This window comes from Calypte anna, chromosome 2, assembly GCF_003957555.1.
Source record: "Calypte anna isolate BGI_N300 chromosome 2, bCalAnn1_v1.p, whole genome shotgun sequence".
In the NCBI taxonomy this organism is placed as follows: domain Eukaryota; kingdom Metazoa; phylum Chordata; class Aves; order Apodiformes; family Trochilidae; genus Calypte; species Calypte anna.
Genome location: NC_044245.1, coordinates 111,519,583 through 111,547,327, shown reverse-complemented (window position 1 = coordinate 111,547,327; position 27,745 = coordinate 111,519,583). Strand labels below are relative to the sequence as shown.

The 27,745-nt window shown below is 39.6% G+C and overlaps 1 protein-coding gene across 3 annotated transcripts; it reads left to right on the top strand.

The window, feature by feature from the left end:
* The first annotated feature begins 4,184 nt into the window (after positions 1–4,184).
* OPRK1 (opioid receptor kappa 1) lies at positions 4,185–27,091 on the top strand. Of its 3 annotated transcripts, none has more exons than XM_008497560.2 (4): positions 4,185–4,530; positions 5,010–5,336; positions 19,244–19,596; positions 24,550–27,088. In XM_008497560.2, the coding sequence occupies exons 2-4, from the start codon at positions 5,077–5,079 to the stop codon at positions 25,080–25,082; spliced, it is 1,146 nt and encodes a 381-aa protein (XP_008495782.1). In that variant the 5' UTR covers positions 4,185–4,530; positions 5,010–5,076; the 3' UTR covers positions 25,083–27,088. The 3 variants fall into 3 exon arrangements, with proteins under 3 accessions (XP_008495782.1, XP_030301116.1, XP_030301117.1); XM_030445256.1 differs by having other exon boundaries at positions 4,191–4,569; positions 24,550–27,091; XM_030445257.1 differs by lacking the exon at positions 4,185–4,530 and having other exon boundaries at positions 5,077–5,336; positions 19,244–19,600; positions 24,560–25,082.
* The last annotated feature ends 654 nt before the right edge of the window (positions 27,092–27,745 follow it).

Below are 27,745 nucleotides of genomic sequence, written 5' to 3'. Positions count from 1 at the left end.
CCAGCATCCTTGCATGTGCTCCAGAAAAGCAGGAAGATATAAAGCTTTCTTCTGGGGTCATTCATGAAATGTAGAAGGAGTGATCTGCTTTGACAGCTCTTGCCCTGCCCTGAGGCACTGGCGTGTGTGTCAAAGCCAGCTGGGGAGTGGCAGAGTGACAACCATAGCAGAGCAGATGTCCTGATGTGAGAACCTTCTGAACTCCTTGATCCCAGCCACCCACCCTCTCACTACCAGTCAGCTCCTGTCTGTAGGTCACATCCTTTTTTTTTTTTAAGTCCTAAGGTCAGAAACCTCTCAAAACCTGCCCAGTGCCTCCCTGCAGGTGTCAGTCTGAGGGCAGCTGGTCTCACCCTACCTTTCCAAGGACTTCCCTGTGGAAGATGGACATATTTCAGGACTGGCCACAGAAGGTGTCCCAGTGCTCAGGGCTTCAGTGGGTTGGTTTCTGACGGTAACAATGGAGATCTGTACTAATAAATTATGCTAAAATATAGCAGGAACTTCTGCCATCTTCAAGTAAACAGTAAAATACAAGTCTTACTTTGAATCTACAATCTGCTATCACCAAAATAGATGTACAAAAGCTTTTGAGGAGACACTATTGCATATACTAACTGACTCTCTTTCCCCCCTCCTTCTCCCTTGCTATCCTTTTTTTAATTTTTTTTTTTTTTTTTTGAAGAGGATAGAATATGTAATTTCCCAAGAGCTGCATTCACACAGAGAGTTCACAATTCTGATTGCAGAGAGACAGGAGAACTTTGTTTCCCTGGTAACTGGAGCCACCAGAAAGTGCTTTCAGTATCTCCTTCCTTTACTCAGGCTCACTGCTATTTCAGCCTTTGGTCAATAAGGTAATAAAACCCATTATGAACTTTAGAAAAAATGTATCTCCATAGTCTACTCCACTTAACTCATCTGACCTCCCTCCCAAACTCTATAGAACAAAAAAAATGACCTCTACAAATGATTCTGTATCAAAATAACCAATGTTACAATTCATGGTTGAGCTTCAAGCTCTGCCCTGAGTCCTGCACAGTTTAACTTAGACCTAGAAGGTGCCATGGTCTTCTGGGAAACACTGTTCACAACTAAGCAGCTTTCACTGAAAACCTGCATGTGCTGGAGGGATGGAGCTGGGTCTCTGTTGCAGTATGGTAGCAGGTGTTGCACAGAATCGTGCCTGTGATTCAATGAACCTCATTCTTACCTCTGAGTCAGGGCTGAATTAATGTCCCAGCACAGTGTTAAGGTTTTGAAGCAATGTGCTGATGAGGGCAGCTCTTTAGCTTTTGGTAATAAAAGACAAAACCATCAAATAAAAGATAAAACAAATGACATCCCCATCAGCTATTGTTAAATATCACCTAAATCCCTCCCCCCCATGTTCCTTATTCATTCAAAGAACTTCACTACTATTGTAGAAGAAAACATGTGACAGATAAAAGATTTGCAATTTATGGTTTCCTTCCTCTTAAACGTAGTAGCATTGGGTAGATGAACTGTGAACTCTGGGGGGGGAAGAAAAGGTTGTGTAAATGCACAACCACTGTAGTACCCAGGTACTGAACAACAGAGTCTAGTATTTATTTAGTTTTTATGGTGGAATTCACAATGCAAACAATGTTATCTAAATACAGAATTTGGTATGGTTTTGTATTTAAATGGGAATCAGGTGGTTTCTCTTGTATCTTCTTAAGTCTGGTGAGGTGACCACTGACTGTGCAGTGCTGTAGTGAAAAAATCTGGGGGCATTTGAGCCATAGGTTTGTGACAACAGCATTGGGGGAAAGTTGAAGCTGAGTTTGTGCTTTTGTGCTGCCTGTCTTTCCTAAATCTTTACTTGCTTTCCCTTGAAAGATAAGGGACCTTTTTCCTAATGCAGTCCCTCAGAGGGAATAGTGTCCTGAACTCTTCTGGCCTTTTCTGCTGGGCTAGTGGGAAGGGCACAGAGGCAGTGAGCAATTACTTGCGATGGAGATGGATGATGGACATTGCTGATGGCAATGGAGTGTAGTTCTCTTTCTGACCTTGCTTTTTTTCTGTTAATATAATTGGAAATATTTCCCGTGTCACCTTTGTTGAGACCAGTTACTGCTGATAATCCAGACATTAAAGTTTTCATCAAGAAAGCAAGCAAAAGAAAGAAAATGTGCTTTAACTGTTTATATAAGATTGACTTCTTGATTTTCAGAGAAAAGGCATTTCTCTAGCCAAATGCTGTGTGAATGCTACTGAACTCCAAAGGCCTAGAGGTACCAGGGGTCAGAGTTGAGCCTCTGGTAACATGGAGCATGCACAGACAGGAAGCATGAGGCAGATGAAATGTTGTCTCTGGCTCACCCTGTGATTTGTAGTCTTGTGGTTGCACAAAACCTCATTCCAGTCCCAGGTAGCTGCAATGCACACTCCATTAAGGGCCAGTGACTGTGGCTGTGAACACATCTTTTTGTACTATCTCTAAGATCACTGGAGAGTTTCAGCACAGAATTTAGCTAGATAAAGAGTAGCTTACTCTCCAGCCACTGGTGCTTGAAAAAGCTTTGAATCTGCTATTAGTCTTACTGACTTTTTTACATTGTCTGTGCTTTAGATTTATGTAGAACAATAATTGACTTTTCTTCCCTCTATAGAAGTTTCTTTCTCTGTCATTTCAGACTAACTCTTAGAATAAATTTTAGTGATTATTTTTCAACTGTATATGTTAAAATTTAAGGTGCTTATCCAAAATAAATGATTGCTTATAACAGACAAATTACCAATGAATATAACTATCTTCTAGCTCTTCTGTATATTTCAATTCCAGAATGTGGAGAATCCCGAAGAAAATATTAACAAGAACTCGAAAATCATCGAGGAAAACTATATATGAGAAGAAGAAATAGTAGAAATTCCCTTCAGTACATTTGCAAAGCTGCATGGATTGCAGAGGATAAAAACAAGACAGAGGATATAATGTTAGCATCTCCCTTTATGTTCCAAGGAATTATTACTGTCTCTGGTCTGTGTCCCACCCTTAAAATGTATTTGCCTTGGGGGTGTTTTTTTCATCTGTTTGCTGTTTTTCTATTTTTTACATCTTGACGAAGAATAAAACTTTTAGAGAGCTTTATACAGATGATAGTGAGAAGATGCTCATGTTCTGGAAAAAGCAGTGGCTGAAGCCAAAGCCATTGAAACATTGGCACAAGCCTTGGCCTCTAAGAGAGGGGTTTCTGTACCTGTTGAACCTCTTTCATGGCTTTTGACTCTGTAGCTGATATAATTTCTCATCTTGGTTATAGATAAAAAAAAAAATGTTTCACAAATAGAAACTTATCCCAGACACTCAATGAGAGAAACACACAGTTCCAACATTAGGAAAGGATGCAGGGACTCCACAGCCCCTTTCCCAGCCATCTAAACTTCATCACACTCCCAGAGGGTCATGACCAGCAGAGATCTGCTTTCCTCTTGTGCCTTTTGAGACACAGCCATTCTGGCTGCTCCCCACTTCTTTTAAAGGAGTGGGTAGAGCTCAGGGTCTTGCCTCACCTCTCCAGTGTGCCATTTAGAGGTCAGGATTTCAAGGTCTGTTTGCAAATTAAGGGATATCCTGGACACACGTTGGTGCATTTCCAACCCCTGCTTGCTATTAGGGGTAGGCTGTGAGGGATGTGGTTGCTGCACATCCCATCTCTCCATTCCAGACTGCAGCTGGAGCCTGCAGAGAGCAGACCTCCAGCAATGTTACTGGGAAATCTTGGTTTCTCACACAGTGTGGAGTAGTTTGGATAAATTAAGGACAGTAATTGGGCTGTCCCTCTCTCCTTTGGTAGCCAGTTTCTGACTTTTCTCCTTGATGCAAGGGCATACCCAGCCAGGGAGAATGGTTTTGGATGCACGGCTGTGAAGTTGAGGCACAAAAGAGCTGAGGGAGCAGGCAAGGCATCTAAACTGAAAATTCCTCTTTTATTCAGCATCTGCTATTAGATGTGGGATTGAATAAGGCAGAGGAGATCATTACCTGAGGCCTGGGAGTGCAGGGAAATTGAGGAAGTAGGGAAAGTGTATTTTAAAAAAAAAAAAAAAAAAAAAAAAAAAAAAAAGCATTCATCCACCGCAGAACTTAATTTTTGCTTTTCTTTTAATTTATCTGCCTCTCAGGGTTTAGGCAGAAGTCATGTGAGCTTCTGAGCGGCAGGGACAGAGACAGAGGAGAACGTGTGCATCAGTGCAGAGTGCTGCCGGAGCCCTGGCAGAACGAGAGGGAGGCAGAGGGAGCCGGAGAGGGAAAAGCCTGAAGTGGTGGGAGCTGGAACAGCAGCAGCTGCTTTTACCTCTTCGCAGCTGATGCCCGGGAAAAGGCTCGGCTGCCAGCACGCCTCTCCCAAGGTGCCTCCTGTTCAAAAGTCCTAGAAGATCGGTGGTACTTCCAGGAGCCAAGTGGAGCTGCTTTGTTTTCGTTCTTTTTTTATTTTTTATTTTTTTTTCCCCTGAGAAGAACATCTGTTTGAGGACTCGGCACCTTTTCCCAGACTGAAAGAGGTATTTTGTGTCATTAATGCGTTTCTTCTTTGAAAGCAGGTATGTGATCAGGGAAAAAATAACTCAGGGAAGGATGTCAAAAGCAGATGTGCAGGGAGGTGATGGGTTTTATTTTCTCCCACCCTCTGTAGCAGAGGTTAGGCAGTAAGGAGCCCCTGCCAGTAGGATATTGTTTGACTTTACATATGGAGGATGGGAGAGAAAGGGTTAAAGTGTGGGGGTGGGCCTGAGCTGTTTCCCATCCGATTTGTTTCTCTGTGCAGTCTCTGGGGGTGGAGGAAAACTTTCCTTCTGCACTTACCCATTAGAAAGTGAGATGCAAAACCTGTAATTGTTTAATATGAATGTGGTTTACTTAAATCTCTGCTTGGCAAACTACAGCTCTCACCACACCAGAGCTCCCCTTAACATGTAGAGATTTCAGAGGTCTTAATGGCTTTGATTGCACTTCTGTTTCTTTCCTTCTCTTCCCTCTTCAGCATATTTTCTTCCTGCTGTCTGCACTCTCCTCTTGGTCTCCCTCCCGGGTGTGGGGGCTGTGCCCCTATGGATGCCCCTGTGCAGATTTTCCGGGAGGAGCCAGACTCCACCTGCCCCCCAGGGTCCTGCCATTCCCCCAGCACCAGCAGCAGCTGGCCCCAGGGCTGGGCAGACTATGACAGCAATGCCACCGGGGCCTTTGGGGACACCCAGCACAACCACACCAGCATCTCCCCTGCTATCCCCATCATCATCACTGCTGTCTACTCCGTGGTCTTCGTCGTCGGCTTGGTGGGAAACTCTCTGGTCATGTTTGTCATCATAAGGTAAGGAGGCTCTGGAGTGCCTATTGGTACAAATGACCATCCTTAAGTTTGGCAGGAAGGGAGGGGGTACTTTATGGAAGGTCTCTGGGCATATTTACATGAGGAGCTGGAAAAAAGTAACTGGGATGAGCTGAACCTTTTCAGTACCAGTGGCTTGGTACTGGAAGCACAGTTAGAAACAGAAGGGAGAAACTGGTTAAAAGTGAAAAATCCTGTAGGGAAGGCACTTGGTGCCCTGGAGCTGTGTTCATCGGGTGCCATCTAGGGATGACAGGCTGCTCACATCTGAGGGACAGCTCACATGGAAGAAAGTTGTGCAGGGCAGGTTTTTTCCCCTGTGAGAAATTCCCAAGGGAAGGCTTATGTGTCCAGTCATGTGGATATTGATATATAGCTGCCTTGTAACTTAGTGGCTTGTTTAACAAAGTGGGGGAAACCCCCCCCCCAGAAATAGGTGGAATTACTTTTGGCTTGAAAAAAACAAAGTAGATGCTGAGAGAGATTTATCTTTCCTAATATTTTTCAGGAAAGAAAATACAGTAAAAATCTGTATATCTGGGTTAGTTAGTTTTTCATATTCCACTATTGGTGAGTTAGACCAATACTTACACTTGTGTATCTCTGTGCTTTTTAGCTTGCACTATGATTTCTCTGTTTTTGTCCTTTCCTTTTTGCAAGTTACAAAAATATCTGGAGAGTGCAGACTGACAGGGCCATAAAGAGCAATCAAAGGGACTGAAATTCAACTTTTGAACTCTTGCTCAAGGCTCATTTGAATCCTGAAAAAAATTCTGAAAAAAATTCTGAAAAAAATATAATTCTGGAGTATTCATTATTCAGGTTAAATCAGCTTGTACATAGAAAGAGAAAGGGAGATATAACTCTTGTTAGTAAAAGGTGAATGTTAAGGGTCAAGCAATTGCAGAATGATGAAATAACTGCTTCTAGTTAATTTCCTCCCCAAACAAGTTTGACAGTTATGTTTTTTATGAGGCACTTTATGAAAGATGAATTATAATAGGTGAACACTCTCAAAAATGCAAATAAATCCCCTTTAATAGTACTTGCAGGAAATAAAGATGTCTGGTCAATGTGAAGAAACTGATTTCCTCCAGGTTTGCTATGCTGCAATATTTTATACCCCTCAATGTCCCTTTGCTCTTTGTTCAGACTAGAGATTTCATGTCCTTTTGTATTTTCTTGCAAGAAGAGAGACTCCGTACCTGACACACAAACAAATGCAAAGGCAGAAATTTTCTAGGTCATTTGCCACTAACAATGATAGTTGATTAATTGGCCTGGAAATAAATCTTAGCCAAAACCTAAAAGGTATCATGTATGGATTATACTGGTGCATATGTACTTCTTATTTTTATCTCCTTCTCTTGCCCTCCTAAGATTATTTTTGTGAGGGTCTGTATAGCTATGGTTGCTTCCTTAATGGTTCCTATCTTTTGTTTCAGTTTCCTCTTGGTCCATCTTTTGATTACATGATAAAAAAAAACAAATATGACAAAACACTTGGGGTTTTTTTCCCTTTTTTTCAGTATCCACCTCTATTAGGTTTTCTCTTTGGGAAATGTTTTAATAATTATCTAGAATGCGAAGGGTAGAATAATCAGCTGAAGTGCATGTAGACAGAAACCTACAGTTTCAAACATTTCTTACAATTTCAAAATAATTCAACTGTTGTTGCAAGAGGGGTATTTTCTTAATTTTTACCCTAATCTCTCATCTCCTTCTCTTTTTCCTTCATGTTCACTTTTTGCATGATTGCATCTCCAGATGAATTCTTGTGACTGTTGCAAAATGTAGCTTACAGCATGGAAAGCCAAGGTCTGTGGGATAGATGAAAGAAGGCAGCAAGGGAGAGGAGGATCATATCCCACAGACATCTCTCACATTGCCTCTTGTTCAGCTGCCACAGCTCTAAAAGAGGGCAGTGACAGACTGGCTCTTCTTTACCCTTCATCTCATCACAGGGTTTGTGTGAGGCCCCTTGTTGCTGTTTCTCATCTCTCTCTGAATTCCAGCTCAGCTCTCGTCCTCCTGGCCCCCTCTGAATCAGGGGACAATGCAGGCCCAGCTCCTCCTCCTTTTGCTCTTTTAAACAACACCCAATCTTGTTAGAATAGTTTAGTTGGAAAGGAACTGCAATGAGCATCTAGTCCTGATGCCACTTCAGGCCTGACAGAGTAATCTTTTGAGAGACACAAACAGGATCCCTTGTGTTCTGAGACTTCCAGTGAAACTGGTATTTCAAGTGTTGTTGAGGTAGATTCAGGAGACTACAGTTAGCTTTGAAATGCCTCAGAAATAGGCTCAAATTCAGCCACTGGAAGGCCTTGTCTATTCCTTGCTTAGTACCCCCACAGGGGTACTTTTGCTACTTCTGCACAAGGGATGCTGAAGCTGAAGCAGACCCCAGCTTCATGCTGGGTGTCCAAAATCTCTCTTGGGTGTGGTGAGGTGTATTTCATCTGAGAGGCAGAACCATCTCAGAGTAACCTCAGAGAAAAAAAATAACAGGAGAAAGGCGCTTTGATGACATGTACAAGCTCCTGACAGAAAAACAGATGTGTTTGGTGTAGCTCCTGTAAGTAGAGACTGGTTGTGAGGGCAGAGTGAGAATGATACTTTGGTATGGTTGTGGTGGCACAATCAATGTGCAGATGACGTCTCAGGAGACCTGGATTCTTCATTTGGTTTTACTACCAGGCTTCAACACTCCATGCCATCCTAAGAGGGTCACTTGATGGCCCTGTGATGTGGTATTCACTGTCTTTAAATGCACAGCAAGAGCTCAGTCACCAAATATCCCAACAGAGCAAGACCAAGGCTATTTTGAGCACCTCAGGCACATGAGGAATGCATTTTTTTTTAATGTGCAGAAAGAGCTCTGCGTTGTGTGTACAGCTGTGCTCTTTGCAACCCCATTGCAGCTGGTTTGTGGTGTGTCTGGTTGGCAGGAACCCTCCCTGTGTTTGGATGGGCTGTGGAACACATGTACCAGAACCAGGTGGGGTACTCATAGAATCATAGCATCATAGAATTGGCTGGGTTGGAAGGGACCTCTGAGATCATCAGGTCCTACCCTTGATCCACTACTGCTGCAGTTACCAGACCATGGCACTGAGTGCCACATCCAGTCTCTTTTTAAATATCTACAGGGATGGAGAATCCACTACTTCCTGGTGCAGCCCATTCCAATGTCTGATCACCCTCTCGGTAAAGAAATTCTTTCTAATATCCAACCTAAACCTTCCCCAGCACAACTTGAGTCCATGCCCTCTTGTCTTGCTGAGAGTTGCCTGGGAAAAGAGATCAACCCCCTCCTGGCTACATTCTCCTTTCAGGGAGCTGTAGAGAGTGATGAGGTCTCCCCTGAGCCTCCTCTTCTCCAGGCTGAACAGCCCCAGCTCCCTCAGCCTCACCTCACAGGACTGTGCTTGATCCCTTCACCAGCCTGGTTGCCCTCCTTTTGACCTGCTCCAGCACCTCAATCTCCTCCCTGAGCTGAGAGGTCTTTTTCAGTGACACATGGGATGTAAAGCTCTCCTTGGCTGCTGCTTTTCCTGGAGAGGGTTGGAGAGAGAAAGAGGACATTAGGTTGCCTCTTGCACTGCTGGAAAATGCAGATTCCATGTGGGAAGGACAGTTCTCCCCCTGTGGAGAAGGAGAGGAGGCATTTAATGGGTTTGTAGAAACCAGGTGAAGTTATCAGACCTCAGCTGAGTACAGTTATACAGGTATGTGTGTCTGGGCATGATCAGAAGCCCCTTCAACCCCAAATCTTTCCTTTTGAGGCTAGCTTTAGAAGGTATTTATGGAGGTGAAATAGTTGTCTGAACTTGGTAAATGAAATTAATAATTCTTGGAAGTCCCTCTTGACTTCATTTCTCTAAAATTTAGTGCTGACTTTAAAGAAAATGATGCTTTCTTTTGACAGCTGGAAGGGAAGAAGAATCCCCTGACTAAACTTGCAATTTTAACTATGGACTTTTTCTTATCAAAACCATAAACTTTGGTAAAAATTCTGGGAGGTGCTGTCTCTTACCCACTCCAGACTCCCTTTCTCTAGTTGCCTTACACCCAATGTTCCTGAAGTAATTTACTGAGAGCAGCTGCTGTCATCAGGATCTTAAATAGCCAATCTTGTGTTTCTTTTAAAATTATCTTTCCAGCTTCCAGTGAACTGAATAATTTTCTACGCTCAAAACCATTTTTAACAGGAGCTTGTGTCACAGATATGTAAATTCATTCCTATGGGAAAAAAGAAAGGTGGATTGCTCTCATTAGTCTAATGTTGTAGAAAAAAATAGAGCTAGTAATACAATTTTGTTCTTATATTTAATGTACTGAATGGCATCTTATGTAACAGGAAGAGTCTATTAAGAAATGTCATATAAAATTGCTTCCTTCCCAGATGTTTTTTAGAACTTCTTTACCATTCATCCCAAACAAGAATGACAATATATATTAAAAATATACAAAAAAATGAAGTTGATTCAGTATGTTGGTGTCAATCAATACTAGATTTTGATAACATCAAAAAGTTACTTGCTAATTTGCTTTAAATAATTTTTCCAATTTTATTAAATTCTATTTGGAAAGAATATTGTTCTGAAATAAATAATGAAGCTCTGAAAGAGTCAGCCAAAGTTGATTGCCTGGTCCCTATTACTTGCAGCTACTATGATTTCATTTTTTCATTTCTTCTATGAAATTATGCATTTCGTTGCTAAAAGTCTCCCTGTAGGGCTGCCTAAACTTTGTGAAGTTTATGCATTTTTGCCATTTTTTACTGATTGAACATCTGACACTTTGTTACTATCAGTGCAGGGGTACTGAATGGATCACATCTGGCCTTACCTCCCTGAGAGGTAAGGTAGTTTTAGTGGGTTCTGCATGATCTGGCCATGTGTGGTACCACTTTGAAGACTGAGAATTATGAACATCTTTATTCAGATGGCACAAAGACCAGCCTAGCAGAAAAACACAGAAGTCAGGTATCTGCAACAATACAGGTTGAAAACCACAGACATTTAAACAGCTTTTGAACATTTTAAATTCATTTAATACCTTGATAAACAATGACTAAATGAGACCTGGGTTTTTGAAGCAGGCAAGAAACTCAACACAAGTTCCTAATATGATGCTGTGATAAGAAGAGCAGATGCTGAAGAAGCAGAGAGAGAAGAGGAAAGGGTTGGAAGGAATATTTACTAGAGATAACATTAGAGAGTGGCAATAGCTTATTGTGAGTAATCTGTTTGGCTTCTGAGAAGTAATTTGATATCCATCCAGACACTTCCACTGGGCTAGCAGCCAGGTAGTCATTTATTTCAAAGAAAGGCTTAGCTGGAGTCAGTCCCTGGAAGTAAGACAAATGGGGGAAAGCCCTTTTGAACTGAGGGAAAGTGAAAACTTGCAAGAACTTTCCAGTTTGGCTGCTGCAGTGGCAGAAAGCTTGAGATAGCTTGTCTCTCCTCAGCTAGGAGAGTGATGGGGAAGATCAATCTCCTGCCCAAAGTGAGAGGAAGCAGCACAGCAGAGACAGCATTATGGGTGAAGGGTGTTGCTTGAGCCTTTCTGGTGAAAGGGGAAAGGTGATGGAAGAGTGAGAAACATTCCTTTAGTTTTCCCAAGAGAGGATTTTGAATTTGCTGGAAGGTTATTTTGGCAAGAAATTGTTAACTTTGTGATTTTGGAAGGTCTGAGATGCACTAAGAGCAAGGGATGGTAATCTTCTTGGCTTTCCTGTGATTAGTTTGTCCAAGTTAAAGGCTCTGAAATAGATGAGTTCCCAAGGAGAGTTTTGACTTCAGTTACATATTGCTTCCTAAAAGAAAAGTTTCCACAAAAACTTGGATAAACACTGCTTTGAGGAAGGTTAATTCATGCCTCTGTTTTGGTCTTCCTGTCTCCAAGAATCAGGTAATTCTAGGTAAGTGTGAACCCCACACACTTCTCTCAAGGAAGACTTTGTGCTTTGTTGATTGTTAGCAACTTCTGTGGAGTTTGAGAGGCATGAGGAAACAGCAGTATGAATGTCATGCTCTTTACAGATAGGCATGAGTGCAGAAACTGAATTAACTGTGGGGAAGGGCTGTGTACAGATGGAATGAGTGCATGGAAATGAGTGACCATCCTGGCACTCTGCAAAAAGTAAAAAAGGATATAAATACCTAAAGGTGCACAGCATTTCCCACAGTCCTATTGGGAAGTTTGCACACTAGCCTGCATATCATCTTTGAAATATTTATTTCTCCCAAAGCTAGAGGGTTCAGTTCTCATCAGATTCAACTTCTAATCCCTAGGGAAGTGAAAATTAATTCTTGGCAGTTTGATGTTTCCAGTCTTGAGACTTTATTTACAATGAAACCTCTGTCTTCTCTGCAGACTTTATTTACAATGAAACCTCTGTCTTCTCTGCATGAGTATGAGCCTAATGTGATTTTCTTCAGAGCATGAGTTTCCACGAATACATGGTCAGAAAGTGTGCAGAACCTTTCTGCTTTCTCTGCTCCTGACACCAATCCTCCTATGCAATATGTGTTGCTCTGCCTGGCTGCTCTTCACTGCTCCAAAAGTCAGTGTTATTCAGTGCTAAACCTGGACCTGCAAGACAGAAGATTTTATACTTGCTGACTACATAGCTAAATCCACTTCCTACTGCATTGTAGGTAGTGTGGCCACTGTGGCTACCATAGAGCAACTGGAAAAGGACTCCCTGAGTAGTGATAAATGGGAGGAGTCTGCATGGTAAGATTGGTTTGGACAAAGAATTCAATATTCATCTAGTGTTCACACTCAGAAAAGGCTTTTTACCATGCTGCTGGCTGATGGGCAGCATCAGGATTTACTGTTAGACAAGCCTTCAGACTGACTGACTTGTTACAGGGCACAGGATAAGAAAAAAATTTTTATCATGGAAGCTCTCACCTGTGCTTTTCTCTTTCTTCAGCTAACCTCCTCCTAAAGTTTCCTGTTTCACTTGTTGAAACTTGTTGTTCACTTGTTTCACTTTAGAAAAGTGTGTGTTTGTGCTGTGAGCTCCTCTGAGGCAGGTGAGGCAAAGAAAATGATTGACTCCAGAAAAAGCCTCCTAGCTGCTTCCTATGAGGGACTTTTCCCTGAGCTGGCTCTCTACTGATAAATACATACGTTGCCTTACCACATGCTTCTCATAGAATGATGTCCCTTGTCTTCCATTCAACTTTATTACAGCAGTGACAACCAGAGATTCAGGTCTCCACACATCCAAGTGAATGTTTGTCACATGAAACACTCTCAGCAGTGGCGGTTACTTATTTTTCTATGGCAAAACGGACAAGCTGGTGTCTTGTTCTGAGGACATTTGGGATACCCACACCCCAACAACCCCATGCGAGAGATTCTGGAATTCTTTCCTTATTTCTTTCCTGCAGAAATGCTTAGGAGGAGGAGCAGATTTTTAATGACATTTGGCTTTTTTCTAGCCAAGTTCTGCATACCTATCTACCTATGGAGATCAAAGCCTCTCCAAATCATAAGAAGAAAAGTAAGACATTGAAAATCTGCTGCTATCCTTGACCCCTACAGTAATGAGATTTTTTTTTTTCTGCAGTCAGACTCTGTCCTACAGTATCAAACTTCCAACTCCCACAAACACATTATAAACATTTTGTTCTGCTAAGGGGCCTCATGTCCTTCAGGAAAACAAAAAAACCCCAAAACAAACAAACCAGAACTTTTCAAGATATAAGAACAATGGGAGAGGTGCATGTTACCAGAAATAGAGACCCAGCACCCAGCAGGGGATCATACCTATGGCAAATAAGGAATATTAAGATGGGCTGTGTAACACTCTGGGAATTCCCCATAGCATCTCTGATTACTCGAGAACATGGGCAGCATAAACATTCTCAACAAAGGGATTTAGCTTGATGAAGCTTTTGTGTTTATCTTGCCAACAGAGGTGAAAAAATCAGCTACAAAGTCTGAGTTAATTGTTCAAGATCTTTAATAATAATATTAGACATAAAGGTTTTGGATAGAGTACCAGTTTTGTAAAAGTCTGCATTGCCATTATTTCAGTTTAAGCCACAATAAATCACAGGACCTTAGCATTTCTCTGAGCTCTTCTAGCAAAATCATGGAAACACAAATTTCAGAGTATTTGTGTTTTTAACATTAAGTATATTTCTTCAAAAAAGAGGCTCTGAAGCTCACAAAAAGTGTTAAAAGTCTATGATAGACGGAGGGAAAAAGTCCTCTTTTGTAAAGGATATGTCTGTAGACTTGAGCTTCTCTTCTGTAATTCAGAAGCTGGTTCTTTAGCACAAGAAAAGCTTCTATGTCTAATCTAAATTTGCAAGATCTTGTTGAGGTTTAGTTTATGGCTACTTCAGAGTAGTAAAGGAAGTGGTGAATTGTGAGGATATTAATGATACCTTCCAATATTCAGGTGGATTATGTGCCCTGAGAGAATAAAATTATGATTATGGTTTTCTTCTCTAAGCTGCTTAAAAATACTTATAGGTGCTGATTAATAAAGATTATTTAGGATATTTAGAATGCTATTTTGTAGGCAACATGTACAATTTTTATAGACTTGTAACAATTTTGATTTTAAAGGCAGGCAGCCTTTAAGTTCGTGCAATAACAATGCTTGCCTTTAAGTATTCCCTTCTAAATTCTAGGTTTCATTCAAAATGTGGTAATAAAATAAAGCCCAGCAGCCCATCATGAACATGGAAACTGAAGCATATTGATTTTTACGTTCTTTAAATTATATCAGTCTGTTTCATATCAGCATAAATTTTCTATATTGACTTATGTAGATCCAAAAGATAGCTGAGCCATCCTTACTATATGGTATGTTTGAAATTAGATCCTCCTGGGTTTTTCTATTGCTTTTTATTGGATTTTTTTTTCTTGGGTACGTGGTCTGATGCAGTATGATATTGAGTATGCCCTGAAAATAGCCTTAAGATTTAGAGCTTTCCTGACTCTGTTTTTCAGCTGCTTGATCTCCATATTCTTCATCCGGAGGAATCTAGTGGAACAGAGCCTGCATCCTGCTGATAGTTGCTTTTCCAATTTGCTTTTAGATGTCCTTAGCTTTCATTTTCATTCACTGACTCCTGAGTGAATCTGCCAAAAATATGTTTGCTTATACCTCGTTGTATTTAAAACTTTTGTACTTTCACTCTGCTACTGGAGAATGTTGCTGTAGTATATTTACTAGATTTGTTTCTCTCCTTATCCCTTATTTCATACTTCAGGAAACACTTTAACCTATTACAGTCAGACAAAAAACTAAACTGACCAGAATTTCTTCCTCAGCTTTTACTAAGTTATGGTGTAATTTAGAATGACACTCTTCTTTAAGGGTCTTTTTAAAGGGCTTTTTAAACTTTAAGGGTCTCTATTACCATATTTAGGATTTTTTTTTGGTTGTTGTTTTTTGGTTTGTTTTTGTTGTTTTTGGGTTTTTTTTTGGTTTTTTTTTGTTTTTTTTTTTAAAGCATAACTACTTCTTACTATCATGTTTCCTTCTTCTACTTCCACAATTTCATAGTCTGGAGGTGTTATTTCTTCCTATTTGCTGTCTTAGAAAACTGTGCAAAAGAGATTCTACTTCAGAAGGAAAAGTACAGTACTGGTGAGTCAGCTGAGGAACAGAGGAAATTTTCTAAGGGTCAGTTTAAAGTTAGTCTCAAAAAACTTCCCACCTTTGGAAAGTGGACTAAGTTGTGGTAGTTTGGTGAATTTTACTTTTGACATGTATGTAGAAGCAATTTAAGTCTTTCCTGACACAGGATTTCCCCTGAAAGTTTTATAAGATAGTTTATAAGAATTTTAATCATCTTTGAAAGTTATACCTCAAAGAGACAAAGAACATGTTTGTCATTCATTATCATTTTGCTATCTATGTTGTAGTTATGTCTAGGTTTTCCCTGTCCTGCTAGACTCATTAAAGAAAATAGCAGATCTTTTTCCTTAAATGAAATTCAGGTATTTGATAAATAACTGAAAATGTCTCACAGTGACAGCAGTCACTCCAGTACTTTAACTGGACTTTTGACTATAGACTGCAAGCATCTTCAGAGGCATGGAGCCATTTAATAACTTATAGGTGTTTAATTAAAAACATTCAAAGGAATTTGGATGATTGAGCCTAGATTCTAAAAGGCATTTCTGAATTTTATAAGTGTTCTAAATCATAGAATCACAGAATGGTTTGTGTTGGAAAGGACCTGAAAAAGCATCCAGTTCCACCACCCTTGCCATGGGCAGGGACACCTCCCACCAGACCAGGTTGCTCAAAGCCCCATCCAACCTGACCATGAACACTTCCAGGGAGGGGGCAGCCACAACTTCCCTGGACAACCTGTGCCAGAGTCTCACCACCCTCACGCTAAAGAATTTCTTACTACTGCCTAACCTAAAATATACCCTCTTTAAATTCAAAGCCATTACCCTTTATTCTATGGCTACATGCCCTTAAAAAACAAAACAAAACCAAAACTGAATGCATGATTTAATCTATACTGCCTAACGACTTTAAAGGCCAGCATCCATTTACACAGAGGCTGGTGGTATTTAGCACTAGTGGGAGATCAATGAGTTTTAAGGTTGCATCAGTAAAACATTCTTGGTATGAGCATTGCTGAGGTGAACCAGTACAAACTTCACCCCTGAGTGAGGTTCACATGATGCTTCTGCAGTTCCTGGGAGAACTGTCTGCCTAAATGTAGTGTGGTATTTACCAGAGCAGGATTCATCAGTCTCCCACATTCTTGTTCAAAGTCTGGCAGAAAAGGGGTCAGGTGCTTTTTCTGGCTAAAGGTAAATGGCACAATAGGGCATCTGTGGTCTGTGAAATAGGTGGATTTGGGGAAGGCCAGTTAATCATGGACTGCTGGAATGGTGTGCACTGAGGGAGCACCAGATGCTCATTAGGTAAGGTCATCAAAGCTGGGATTGTTATGTGTATATGTGCCCCTGAAATGAGCCAAAGCTCTCACAGAGCTTTATGAGAGGAATGGCACACTGTGTATTTTTATTTTCCCCATTATATTTTCACCCACATACAAAGTTTTGATTTGGTTGTATTGGAAGTCTTCTAAATGCTGATGCTGGGATGACTCTATGTGACTTACTACTTGGGAATGACAAGACATCCTTCCTATAAGATCAATAGCAGCGAGGAAAAATGACTTGTCTTATATGAAAACTGATAATTTTACGTGTATAACATTAATGGCACTTGTTGGTTGAACATGCTTTATGTTGCAGCAATAAAAATAGGTTAAAAAAACCCAACAGTTCTGTTTTACAGAATGGAACAAAATAGGTTGTGGGGAGAAAGGAAAGGGATACTGGGAAAATACGGTGTATATGGTCACAGTGCCCCACATACAAAAGAAATGAATTAAGGCTGCAAGGAACAGATAAAACCATATATAGAGATTTTCAGATATTTGATTTTTCAAGGCTACAAAGTTCTCCTAGTTATTTTGCAGCGCTTTTCTGATTTTTTAAAGGAAAACCAGGTCAGACTAATTCTTCTATATATGAAAGTAAACTTTCCCTATCCAACCCCCTGGGGAAGTTTTTAAAGCTCAACGAAGGTAATGATTGGAAGAAATATTAGTTACTTCACCTATGCCTGTCACAGGCCATTCAATTAATTTAAATATTCTTGTACTCAGTCTAGTAACTTGTATTTGACTGAAGCCCACTCTTTGCAATACAGCAGACATTGATTTGAAGAAATCAAAAGATGGGAAAAAAATTACTCCTTTCCTGCGGAATTTGTTCCCAAAAATAATAACCTTAGATGTTAGAAAAAATCCATCATTGTTTCTAAGATGAGTTTGTCTGGCTTTGAGTTTTGCCTATTTGTCCTCGTTGCACTTTTCCTTGTAGTCTAAAAGAGCTCTTCAGTCCATGCTGTTTTCTCCCTGTGGAGGTCTTCAGCTGCTGTAATCAAGTCACCTCTCAGTGTTCTTTTTGATAAACTAAATGTGGTGAGCTCTTTAAGTTACTTGCAGTAAGAACTTTCTCCAGTCCTTTCACTTATTTCTGTGGGACTTTTTATGCATCCTGTCCAATTTTTTTTTTTTTAATATGAACAAGACAAGAATTCCAAATATCAGCTCGTGTCCACAGATGTAAAATTACCTACTCCTCCTTCTCAGACAGTTAATAGAAATTAATGTATGTTAACACAGATTTGTAGTCTGGGTGTTTAGTGTGTTTTTATTGAGTCTTACAGGTGAGATGCAACTGGAGATAGTTATTTTTTAATTTTTTTTTTTTTATATCAGAAGGGAAGTTCCAAGTCTTTTTATGTGCCTTATATTTGTTTCTTCTTCCTATATACTCTCATGTTTGTGTTTGAACACTGCCTTAGGGGCTATAGTGTGACCCACAGGCCAGAGTACCTCTCCTGCTGGAGGGTCTGTTGAGGAGATGGATCTGGGGGGGAGCAGGAGCCTGGCTCTGACTGCCAGGTGCTTCCTTGCCCTGCCTTTGACCTCAGGAAAGCTTGAAGTGTGACAGGGGAAGTCTGGACCGTGAGGGTCATCAGTGTAAAACCTTTGCTGCTGCTTCATTTTGGCTCAGAAGATTTCTAAATCCTCACTGACTATAGCTTTGGTCTGGGTGTGAGCCTGGGAAGGGTATCCGGGCAAGAAGGCTTTATTTTCTTTTCCTTTGCAGCTTACTTTTCTAGATTTTGAAGCAACATTTGGTTTCATTTTCTCATTAAGTCATAATTAGAGTGTTTTAGAAAAACCTATATTATTGTTGTTAACACATTGTGTCTGGCATAAAATGACATTTCTGCCCATATTTTAATTAAGAGATTATTTATATATTTGGCACATTCTGTCAACACTGTTCATTTTTTTCTTAATTTTTTATTTTACAAGTCTATGTCGCCCTAAATGTTCATTAGCTGAATTGATCAAATCTTATTTTTCCACTGTAAATTATTAATGGCACATAGAAAATCCAGCTCTATGTGTTTCTGTGTGTTACCTGTGCATGCCTTAGTTCGAGCACACATTCAAAATGTGGGGCTGAAACAGTTTTGAGAAAGAAACTCTGTTACTGAATCCAGTAAGAAATCAACAGCAATGAGATAAAGTAACCAGCTGGGGGGAAGTATTTCAGAAAGCTTAGTTAGTTATACCCTCATATTAGCTGGTTCTCATCCATCCTTTGTGTCCATGTCCATAGCAGAACTGGAAGCTGATCTCCACACCCTGAGGCACAGGCTGTCCCCCTAAACTCTCACCAGGGCAGAAAAGCAGGGTGCCATCTCAAAAAAACCCAGATTGTGTTTTTCTGCATAGCCTGAGGTTCTTACCAGCTGGACAAAACATGTGCTTCGTTTTGATAAAATTAAAGGATGCAGAAAAAATATTGCTGTGATCATTTTTCCCTGCACTGTAGTATCCTACTTAAGCACTAGTCATCTTTTATATTAGCAGTCACAAAAGCAAGGACTGGGAAAGCTGAAGATAAGAAAAGGAGGAGAAATTGAAAGCAAAGGAGCAGAGAAAGGAAATTACAAAAACTAGTATAAGCTGCTATCATTGTAGTGAATTCAAGGAAGAGAAACTATCATATGATGGGCAATCAGGCCACACAGATGTAACAGAAAAATAGATTCTTAATGGGGAATAGGATAACTGCTGCTTCCACAAAACAAACCCAGAAAACTCACAGGCACTGGCTACTACTTATAAGAAAAAGAAACACAAACAATGTTGATCACTGGTAGGGTACCATACAAAGGTAAAGCCTGACAGATAAACTCTTACATGTCCGAATGTGCATAATTATATTTTGAAATAATAAAACCTTACATTTTGAAAGAAGAAGTCTTACATTTTTCTGTTCTTCAGGTACACAAAGATGAAGACTGCAACCAACATCTACATTTTCAATCTGGCTATGGCAGATGCACTGGTGACCACGACTATGCCTTTCCAGAGCACTGAGTACCTGATGAACTCCTGGCCCTTTGGTGATGTGCTGTGTAAAATAGTTATTTCAATTGACTATTATAACATGTTTACCAGCATATTCACGCTGACCATGATGAGTGTTGATCGATACATTGCTGTGTGTCACCCTGTGAAAGCTCTGGACTTCCGTACTCCTCTGAAGGCAAAGATAATCAATATCTGTATCTGGCTGTTGTCCTCATCTGTTGGCATATCTGCAATAGTACTTGGAGGCACCAAAGTCAGGGAAGGTAAGTGTGAGCATTCAGAACTCAGTCTCTTTGTTTCTCAAATGACATAAAATATAGTTTTGAATGTTGATTAAACCTGATTTAGATTCCTTCTTCAGAAGGTAAGTCTAAATTTTCAACATTTTGAAACGCAACAATATGGCATATAAATCATGAAAGTTCAGATGCCATGGACAACTAAAAGAACAAAATGTTTTTTGAAGCATTGTCTGGGCTAGAATGAAACCATCAAAAACTGCTAGCAGATAGCAGAGGATAATGATGAGAAACTTGTTCACAGTGGACAGATTGAAGCTCCTTTTAGGATGAAGCTTGAAGTGTGGGATTAAGTTGCATTTTTTAGGTGTTGTGAGAGTAGTTTTGATGGAGTTCTGAGTGCAAGAACTAGATTGCTGGTCCTTAGTGTTAATGTTAGAAGTATCATTAGTATTAAGACTTCGCAGCTTATCACTATCAGCTGTTTCACTGAACTTGAAGGTATGGTGAAGAAAGGAAAAACTGGAGAAAGAAAATAAACCTAAAGTATATATATATGAAGATATATAATGTCAAAATGTTGGAAAAGCTGCAAATAAGGATCTGGGAAGACAGACTGTGACAGAGGTTCCAAGAACATGAAGTCAATCAGATCTGTATGCAGATCACCTAGAGACTGAAATAATACAGTCCATGAAGAACTGTGGATTTACACTCTGTAACTGGTAACTCCTTGCCAAAACTGCCTGCTATGGGACTAATCTTATTTTTAAATCCTCCTAGAGAACGAAAAGGGAAAAGCATTCACACACAAACCTACTTCATACCCACAGGAAGGGGCAGTGCAGGAGCACCTCAGTGTCTTAAAAAGGCTCAAGGCCTCTAGTAGTGTCCTTCAGCTGGGGCCATCCTGTTAATGGCTGGCTTAATAAAATACAAGGCATAAATATTTATTTTTCTGTAGTCTTATTTGCGATTTAAATAATGTTTTGAAAATTATTAACAATTTCCTGAATTAACAACATTTTCTCTCAGAAAAAATTTTACACCATCCAAGAGATAGGGTAAATTTTCATAAGGACACTGTCTGGCAAAGACTATAAATGTTATGAGCTAAACTGGCCTAGATCAGTGCAAACAAAACATTTCAGTAGCTGCTGCTTAAGGGATCACTTTTTTAACTGCAGAGTTATAGACTTTGTTCTTGCTGTTGGTTTTCTGGTACTTAGGTGACAGGAATGTCCTCTGGAAACTCATCTATCATCACTTTGGGGGATCATGTGTCCTAACCTGAAGTTCTGTAATTCTTCTTCCCAATAAATTTTTGACAGGCTCTGTAACACATATCTAGTTCAGGAAACATTAAATTCAAAAAATCATAGAATCTGCTGAGTTGGGCAGAAGAGAAGGGACTCATCAGGATCACCAGCTCCAAATCATGTCCTTGTGTAATCACACAGAAGAATCACACCAGCTGCCTGAGAGCATCATCCAAACACTTGAACTCAAGCAGGCTTGGTGCCATAATTACTTCCCTGGGGAGTCTGTTCCACTGCTCAACTGCCCTCTGGGTGAAAAATTTTTTCCTAATATCTAACCTAAACTTTCCCTAGCACATCTTCCTATCATTCCCTGGTGTCCTACCATCAGTCACCACAGAGAAGAAGTCAGTGCCTGCTCCTCCTCCTTCCCTAGTGAGGAAGCAGGGAGCTGCCATGAGGTCTCCCCTCAGTCTCCTCCAGGCTGAACAGACCCAGTGCCTTCAGCTGCTCCTCACACAGCTCTCCCTCTAAACCCTTCTCCAACCTCATATCCCTTCCAGGCATCTTCATTTGGGAAGAATTATTGTCCCACTATGTATAAGATCCTGAAGGCCATTGGCTTGGTCAGGTGTTTTCTTAGAGTGTGCTGAACCAGGGGAATATTTGTGTTCACAGTAAGAATCTCATAAACATCAAGTGGCTGCTCTGAGGCCAGCAGTGACCTTGTGCAGGCAGCCTTTTATTTTTTCCTCCTGAAACAGAGACTGAAAATACACAGCTCAGCTGAGCCAAAGGGTGTTGGAAATTGTTGGCAAATGCTTGTCAGCCCCTACTGTTCAGTCCCACTTCTCTGATCTAAGGTCTCTCTTGACAAATACCTTGTCTGATGTGTTCACAAACTGCTGATAGATGCTGAAGAAAAAAGCAAGGATTCTCCCTTTGCCTAACAGCTGGAGCTCAAGACTGAAACTTTGTGTTATGCTGATCAAAAGAGTTGTTATTTATATGCTATAGGGCCTCTGTTGAGTTCAGATTTAAATAACAGCTGAATATCAAATGGAAAGTAATTTTATCTAAAGTTCCCACCCTGTGCTCTGTTACTCCCTCTTGTTTCACAGTACTGGATTGCTCCCAGTGGTGTCCTTCTGGGTGCATTTTCCCTGCAGAATAAATTTTATATCCATGTAGATATTTCCTCTTGCCTTAATGGAGCCTTTCTTCCTGAAGAATTGTTCAGTCAAAAAATGTATAAAAAAATAGAGGTTCTGCTGGTATTCCCACTAATAGTAGGAAGGCTCCAGTTGAGTATCAAGGAGTGAAAGTGATATAATTAAAAAAAATATAACAGAAATATATTTCCTATGTCAAGAATAAGATTAATATTAAATGGTAGCTTGTCAAAACCATTTAAAAAGGATTTACATTAAAATGCAAACTAAAATGCAGCATTTTTCCTTAAATATACAAATGCATTTTGGATATTTAGCTTTAGAATGAAAAAAGATCAGTATGAAATCTAAAGTACTCAGTTTGTGATTCTATACTTAGTTTTGCATCTTTTCAGGTAACAAGAATAAAAGAGAAATTGGATTTTATTGTCTCTCAAAGTTTCTGAAAATTATCATGATATTGTGCATTATGACAAGGATCTTTGTTGATTGCTTGCCAGTTGTAAACTGGGAAAATACAACAGGTTCCATACACTTCACAGCATTATATATAACTGAAACAAATGCATATTAATGAATTTAGAATAAGATTTTCCATAGGAAGTAAACTGTGATGATTTAATTATTGTAAAACAATAATTTAATTTCATACTCTAAAAATATCATTGCCATCTACAAATTATATTAAAATATAGCAAGCATGGCCTAATTATTTTGATAAATATATGAACTTACGTCAGTAGATCTGAAAAAGCAGTTTCATCTGGGAGGGGATTTTGTGAGTGGATGGCAGTGCTTCAGAGCAGTCATCCATGATCACACTTGACTTCTATCCAGAACTGCACATCTGGATGCAATTTCACTAGATTAGATAGTTGCAAGTAGGTAGTTGCTGTATTCTGGTTTTATTGCTGCTGTTGGGCCATGATTTGCTACATATAACAGTAAAAATCAACATGAAAACTTATTTGAAAAAGATTATTGACATATTTAGAATAAAATTAAGTAAAAGCAATGACACTTATGAAAACCTAGGTCACAAAGGTTTTAGGAAAGTTGACTGAGTGTCAGGACCATGTTAAGTCGTACTTGTACTGTCACTTTAGTATCCTCCATTGGGCTTAAAAGATGTCTTTTCAATTTTTAACTTTCAGATTCATCTTTTGGTTTGTATTTTATTTAGCATAAAACCTAAAAATATTTAGTTTTTACCTCATATTTGTAATTTGAATGTTTTACTATTCAAGATCACCGAATAACAGCTTTCTGATATCTGGTTCCATAATGATAACTTCCCCCCTAGGTGTTTTTGATAACAAATTCTCTGCAGTATTATCTTGATTTGTGAAACATTTCAGTTGAAGGGAAGTATGGTTGGATGGAGTTTTTCTGACTAGTTCTGCTGGAGGCAGATATGAAAAAGTGATGTGCAAAAGTATATTGAATCATTCCACCCTTAGGTCTGATTGGATAAAAGCCAATACATAAGAATTTGTAGAGGAATGACAAATTCATCAGGGAATATGATCAAAGACCAAGGAGTAATGTAGTGCTCAAGAGGACAATTCTAAGCTACAATTCAGAATGAAAAATCCCTGTGTTACCTTGACTTGTCTTTGGTAGAGTTTAATGTACCCTTTCTCTTGCCTTGCAATTTATCCTTTTTCTCAGTTTTCTGTGTGGTTTATATGCTGGAAGGATCCAATGAGGTCAGCAAATGAAGACTCAAATATTTCAGTCCTTAGCAGCCTCCTGTCAAATGGAATGATTCTGGGATATAAAATCAAGTGACAGCCTGTGACTCAGAATCCTGGCATGGGCAAAAAGAAAGGGAGTGGGCTGGCATCAGTATCCCAGATCCTCCAGTCTCTTCACAGGTTGAATTTTCAATGACATTTTGGCAAGAGTAGGTTCCATTTGACTCCATGCACACAAATCAGTTATTTCTATTTAACAGAAAAGAGACTGTTGCCAGGAAATAAGTTTTTCTGAATTCAAGAACTTTCATGTATTTCATTTGCACTGAAGGACGTATGTGAGAAAAGTTTATTACACAGTTATCATAAATTGTCAAAATATGTCAAAATATTGATCAAAACCTCATTTAGCTCCAGCTATTAATGATACCAAAATGGGTCCTCTCCCTCCCTGAAAAAAACATATATAATTTACATATGTAATTTGACAATAATTACGAGATTTCTGATCTCTACTGAACATAGTACTGAGTCTCATTTTAAATTTTAAGGAGATTTAAATAGAAAGATGTTTACAAATTTTTATTTTTGTGCTCTGTCTTTCTAGATGCTCCACTGAAAAATTAATTTTACACAATGTTAAGCCTTAAAAAGATCCATATAAAACCCTGCATAAAACCAGATTAAGTGGTAACTGAAAGCTTTACTTGGAGTGATTTAATGATAACTCCATTTACTGTTATCGCATTATATGAGAATCACTTTTCCTAGTTTATGCTATGATAATTATATTGTTTAGAATACCTAATAATAAACCCGTTTTCTTTTTCTTGCTACTTTCATTCCTAGATACTGCTAGCACTGAATGCTCCTTGCAGTTCCCAGACAAAGATTACGTGTGGTGGGACATCTTCATGAAGATCTGTGTCTTTGTCTTCGCATTTGTTATTCCAGTCCTAATTATAATTGTTTGTTATACTCTGATGATCCTGCGCCTTAAAAGCGTGAGGCTTCTCTCAGGCTCTCGAGAAAAAGATCGCAACCTGCGCCGCATCACCAGGTTGGTTCTTGTGGTGGTGGCAGTTTTTATAATCTGTTGGACTCCTATCCACATTTTCGTGCTGGTTGAAGCTTTAGGGGATGTGTCCCACAGTACTGCTGCTATATCCAGCTATTATTTCTGCATCGCTTTGGGTTACACCAACAGCAGCCTCAACCCCATTCTTTATGCTTTTCTGGATGAAAACTTCAAGAGATGTTTCAAGGACTTCTGCTTCCCCCTTAAGGTGAGGATGGACAGGCAGAGCACCAGCAGAGTCAGAAACACTGTGCAAGACCCAGCGTATATGAGGGAAGCAGATGGGACAAACAAACCTGTATGACTAGTCGTGGAAATGTCGTCTTACTGTCCTCAAGAGAGAGAAGAGTCCAATGACCTAGGACTGACACAGATTACCACTGCAGTTTGAACTAGACTTGACAAACAAGAACCTCCTGAAAATAAGCTTAAATGGAAAGGACCTGAATGATGACCAGGTTTTGGTACTATATTTGCTGTACTAGGTCAGGTCCTAATACACATTCCTAGGGAAAGAGGAGATAGTGTTGTACCAGTTGATTCTGGATAAGAAAAGTTCTGGCTTTTCTCTTCAAAATACATAAAGTTATATTGAGCAACATTTGGTCATAACACAGAGTTATGCCAGAAACTTTTACCCCAACAGTGACTGCTTCTCAACCATGCATTTTGGCAATTTGATTTGCCATACTCTTTTACAGTGAAGAGTGTTGAGGTTTCTGAAGAACAATACCAGAGCTATAATCAATATTGTCCTCAACCAGTGTATCTCTAACATTTGTCTGTGTTGTGGAAATCCAATTTAAGCATGATCTGCCTACACACCAAAGTGATTTTATTGTGTCTGTGAATGGTAAAGCATTTTAACATTTTAAAATATTGGGTTTGAAGGAGGCTTGTTAGTGTATTTTTAGCATTTGTTTAAACACCTGTGTGTAATGTTTTCTGTGTGATTTCCCAAGGTGACTGTGAATTTATTGATTGTGACTAAGATAATATGCATTTTCCAGAGTATATTTTGAATAAGAGGCTAGAAAACTTCACTTGTTACAGAACTGCTGAAAAACTGTGCCACATTCATAACATGATGGGGAATAATCACATTCTCTTTTCAGTAAAGGAGACAAATGAATGTACTTAAAATACTGCTATACTTGTTTCCCTGGACAGTTTGAAATAAATATTTGATGAATTAGAAACTAATGAATTAGGACATGGGTTAATTGAACAGATACAAAGGAAATTAAGAGTAAATATACTAGATGTTTTAATGGTACATGATTGGAAAAGTTCCCATTTTGTTGTTGATGATACATTTTCTTTGATATAGTCCTATGAATTCAGCAAATTTCCCTTTTTTCCTGTGAAGATGGAACACAACTACCGAGTTACTAGCTTACTGAAGGTAAGTTTATGGTAAAACAGAACCTTAATTCCAGTCTGTAGTTTTTTGTCTTCCTAACTGGTATATTTTACTGCCCCCACTTACTGCTATTGCTGAAGTTTGGAGGAATGCTCTCATCATCTTCACTGGCAACAGATCTGGTCACCAGACATCTTCCTGGTAACTTTTTTTCTTTTTACAAAGTCATAAATAAGGTTTTGACTTCAATGAATGGCAGATTTTCTCAGAAACACAGTCTGGCCCTATTGGACCAAAAATCCTTTAGGCCTACCAACCTAAGTCATGAGGTTTCCTCTTGTAGCTGACAGTACAGTTATTGTGGAAGTGCTGTAGAGATTCAATCTCCTGCACAACTTGCACATCCTTTATTGTTAATATACTCATGAATGTCAAATATTTTGGATATCAGGTTCATAAATGTAAAGCTCTGACACTCACCTTGCAGTACTAGATCAAGCCTGTACAGTCAGAGGTGTTCATGGCTCACACAGTACACAGCTGCTGTGTAGAGCAAAGCTGTGAGGTTCAGGTCCTGAAGAGTGGTGACTGAGAACTAGTGAGTGTCTCCACTTCCTTTTTTTTTTTTTTACATGCATCCATCTTTCTAAATAAAGTTCTGACCTTTACTTATTCACAAAAAGAGAATGTTTAAGGTAAAAATTCACAATCCAAGGTATTTATCAAGTTAGAAGAAAACAAGCTGTGAAAGAACTAGACCCTAAAGAATTTTATTTATTCGAAATAACCTGTGGTTTTGTTCATGATGTGCCATTTGCATATGCATATCTGCATTTCAATAGAGCTATTACTCTATAGATTATGCACAGTGTTCTGCATTGTAATGACAAATCAATGTTCTTTATGTGTAAAAAGGAGCTCTACAATAATAAATTTTTATGTGTGTGTGTGTATGTGACTATGTTTTAGTATGAAGACCATCTTCCCTGTTTTAGTAGATGGAAAATATGAGATACTAGCAATTTTTCTGTGGTACTGAAATGTTGAAAGTGATATAAAGTATGTTCTAAAGGTTTCTTTCTTTCGTGGAACATTAACAGCCAAATTAGTCTGGATGTAACAGAAAGGAGCTTCGAAGGTCTTCTTGTCAAATTAGGCGGCTTACCACACTTCACAGAACAGCAAAGGGAGGTTGGCCAAGACTTTTTTTTATAGCCGAGAGAGTATATTAAAAAATAATATTATGGTTTTGCTCACAGAACCTGCTTCCAGACGATTAAACTCTCACTGTTTGTTCAGCACTTCCCAGACTGGAGTGGCTAACAGCCAAACACAATTATTCTCGCAGGAACATCCGTGGTGAATTTGGAAGCCTGAATTCAGGCCTTGTGAAGCACCTCAGTCTCTATGTGACTCCAGACAAATGACTTGGCTTCTCTCTTGTGTAGCTTTCTATCTCTGTGGAGATAGAGGTGGAGGAAGGGGTGAGAGGTGGAGGAAGGGGCGAGAGGTGGAGGAAAGGGTGGGAGCTACCTGGCCCAGCCACTGTGGTGCTGGGTAAGGGGATGGGGCAGCAGGGACAGGACAGGCTTTGCTGTCCCATG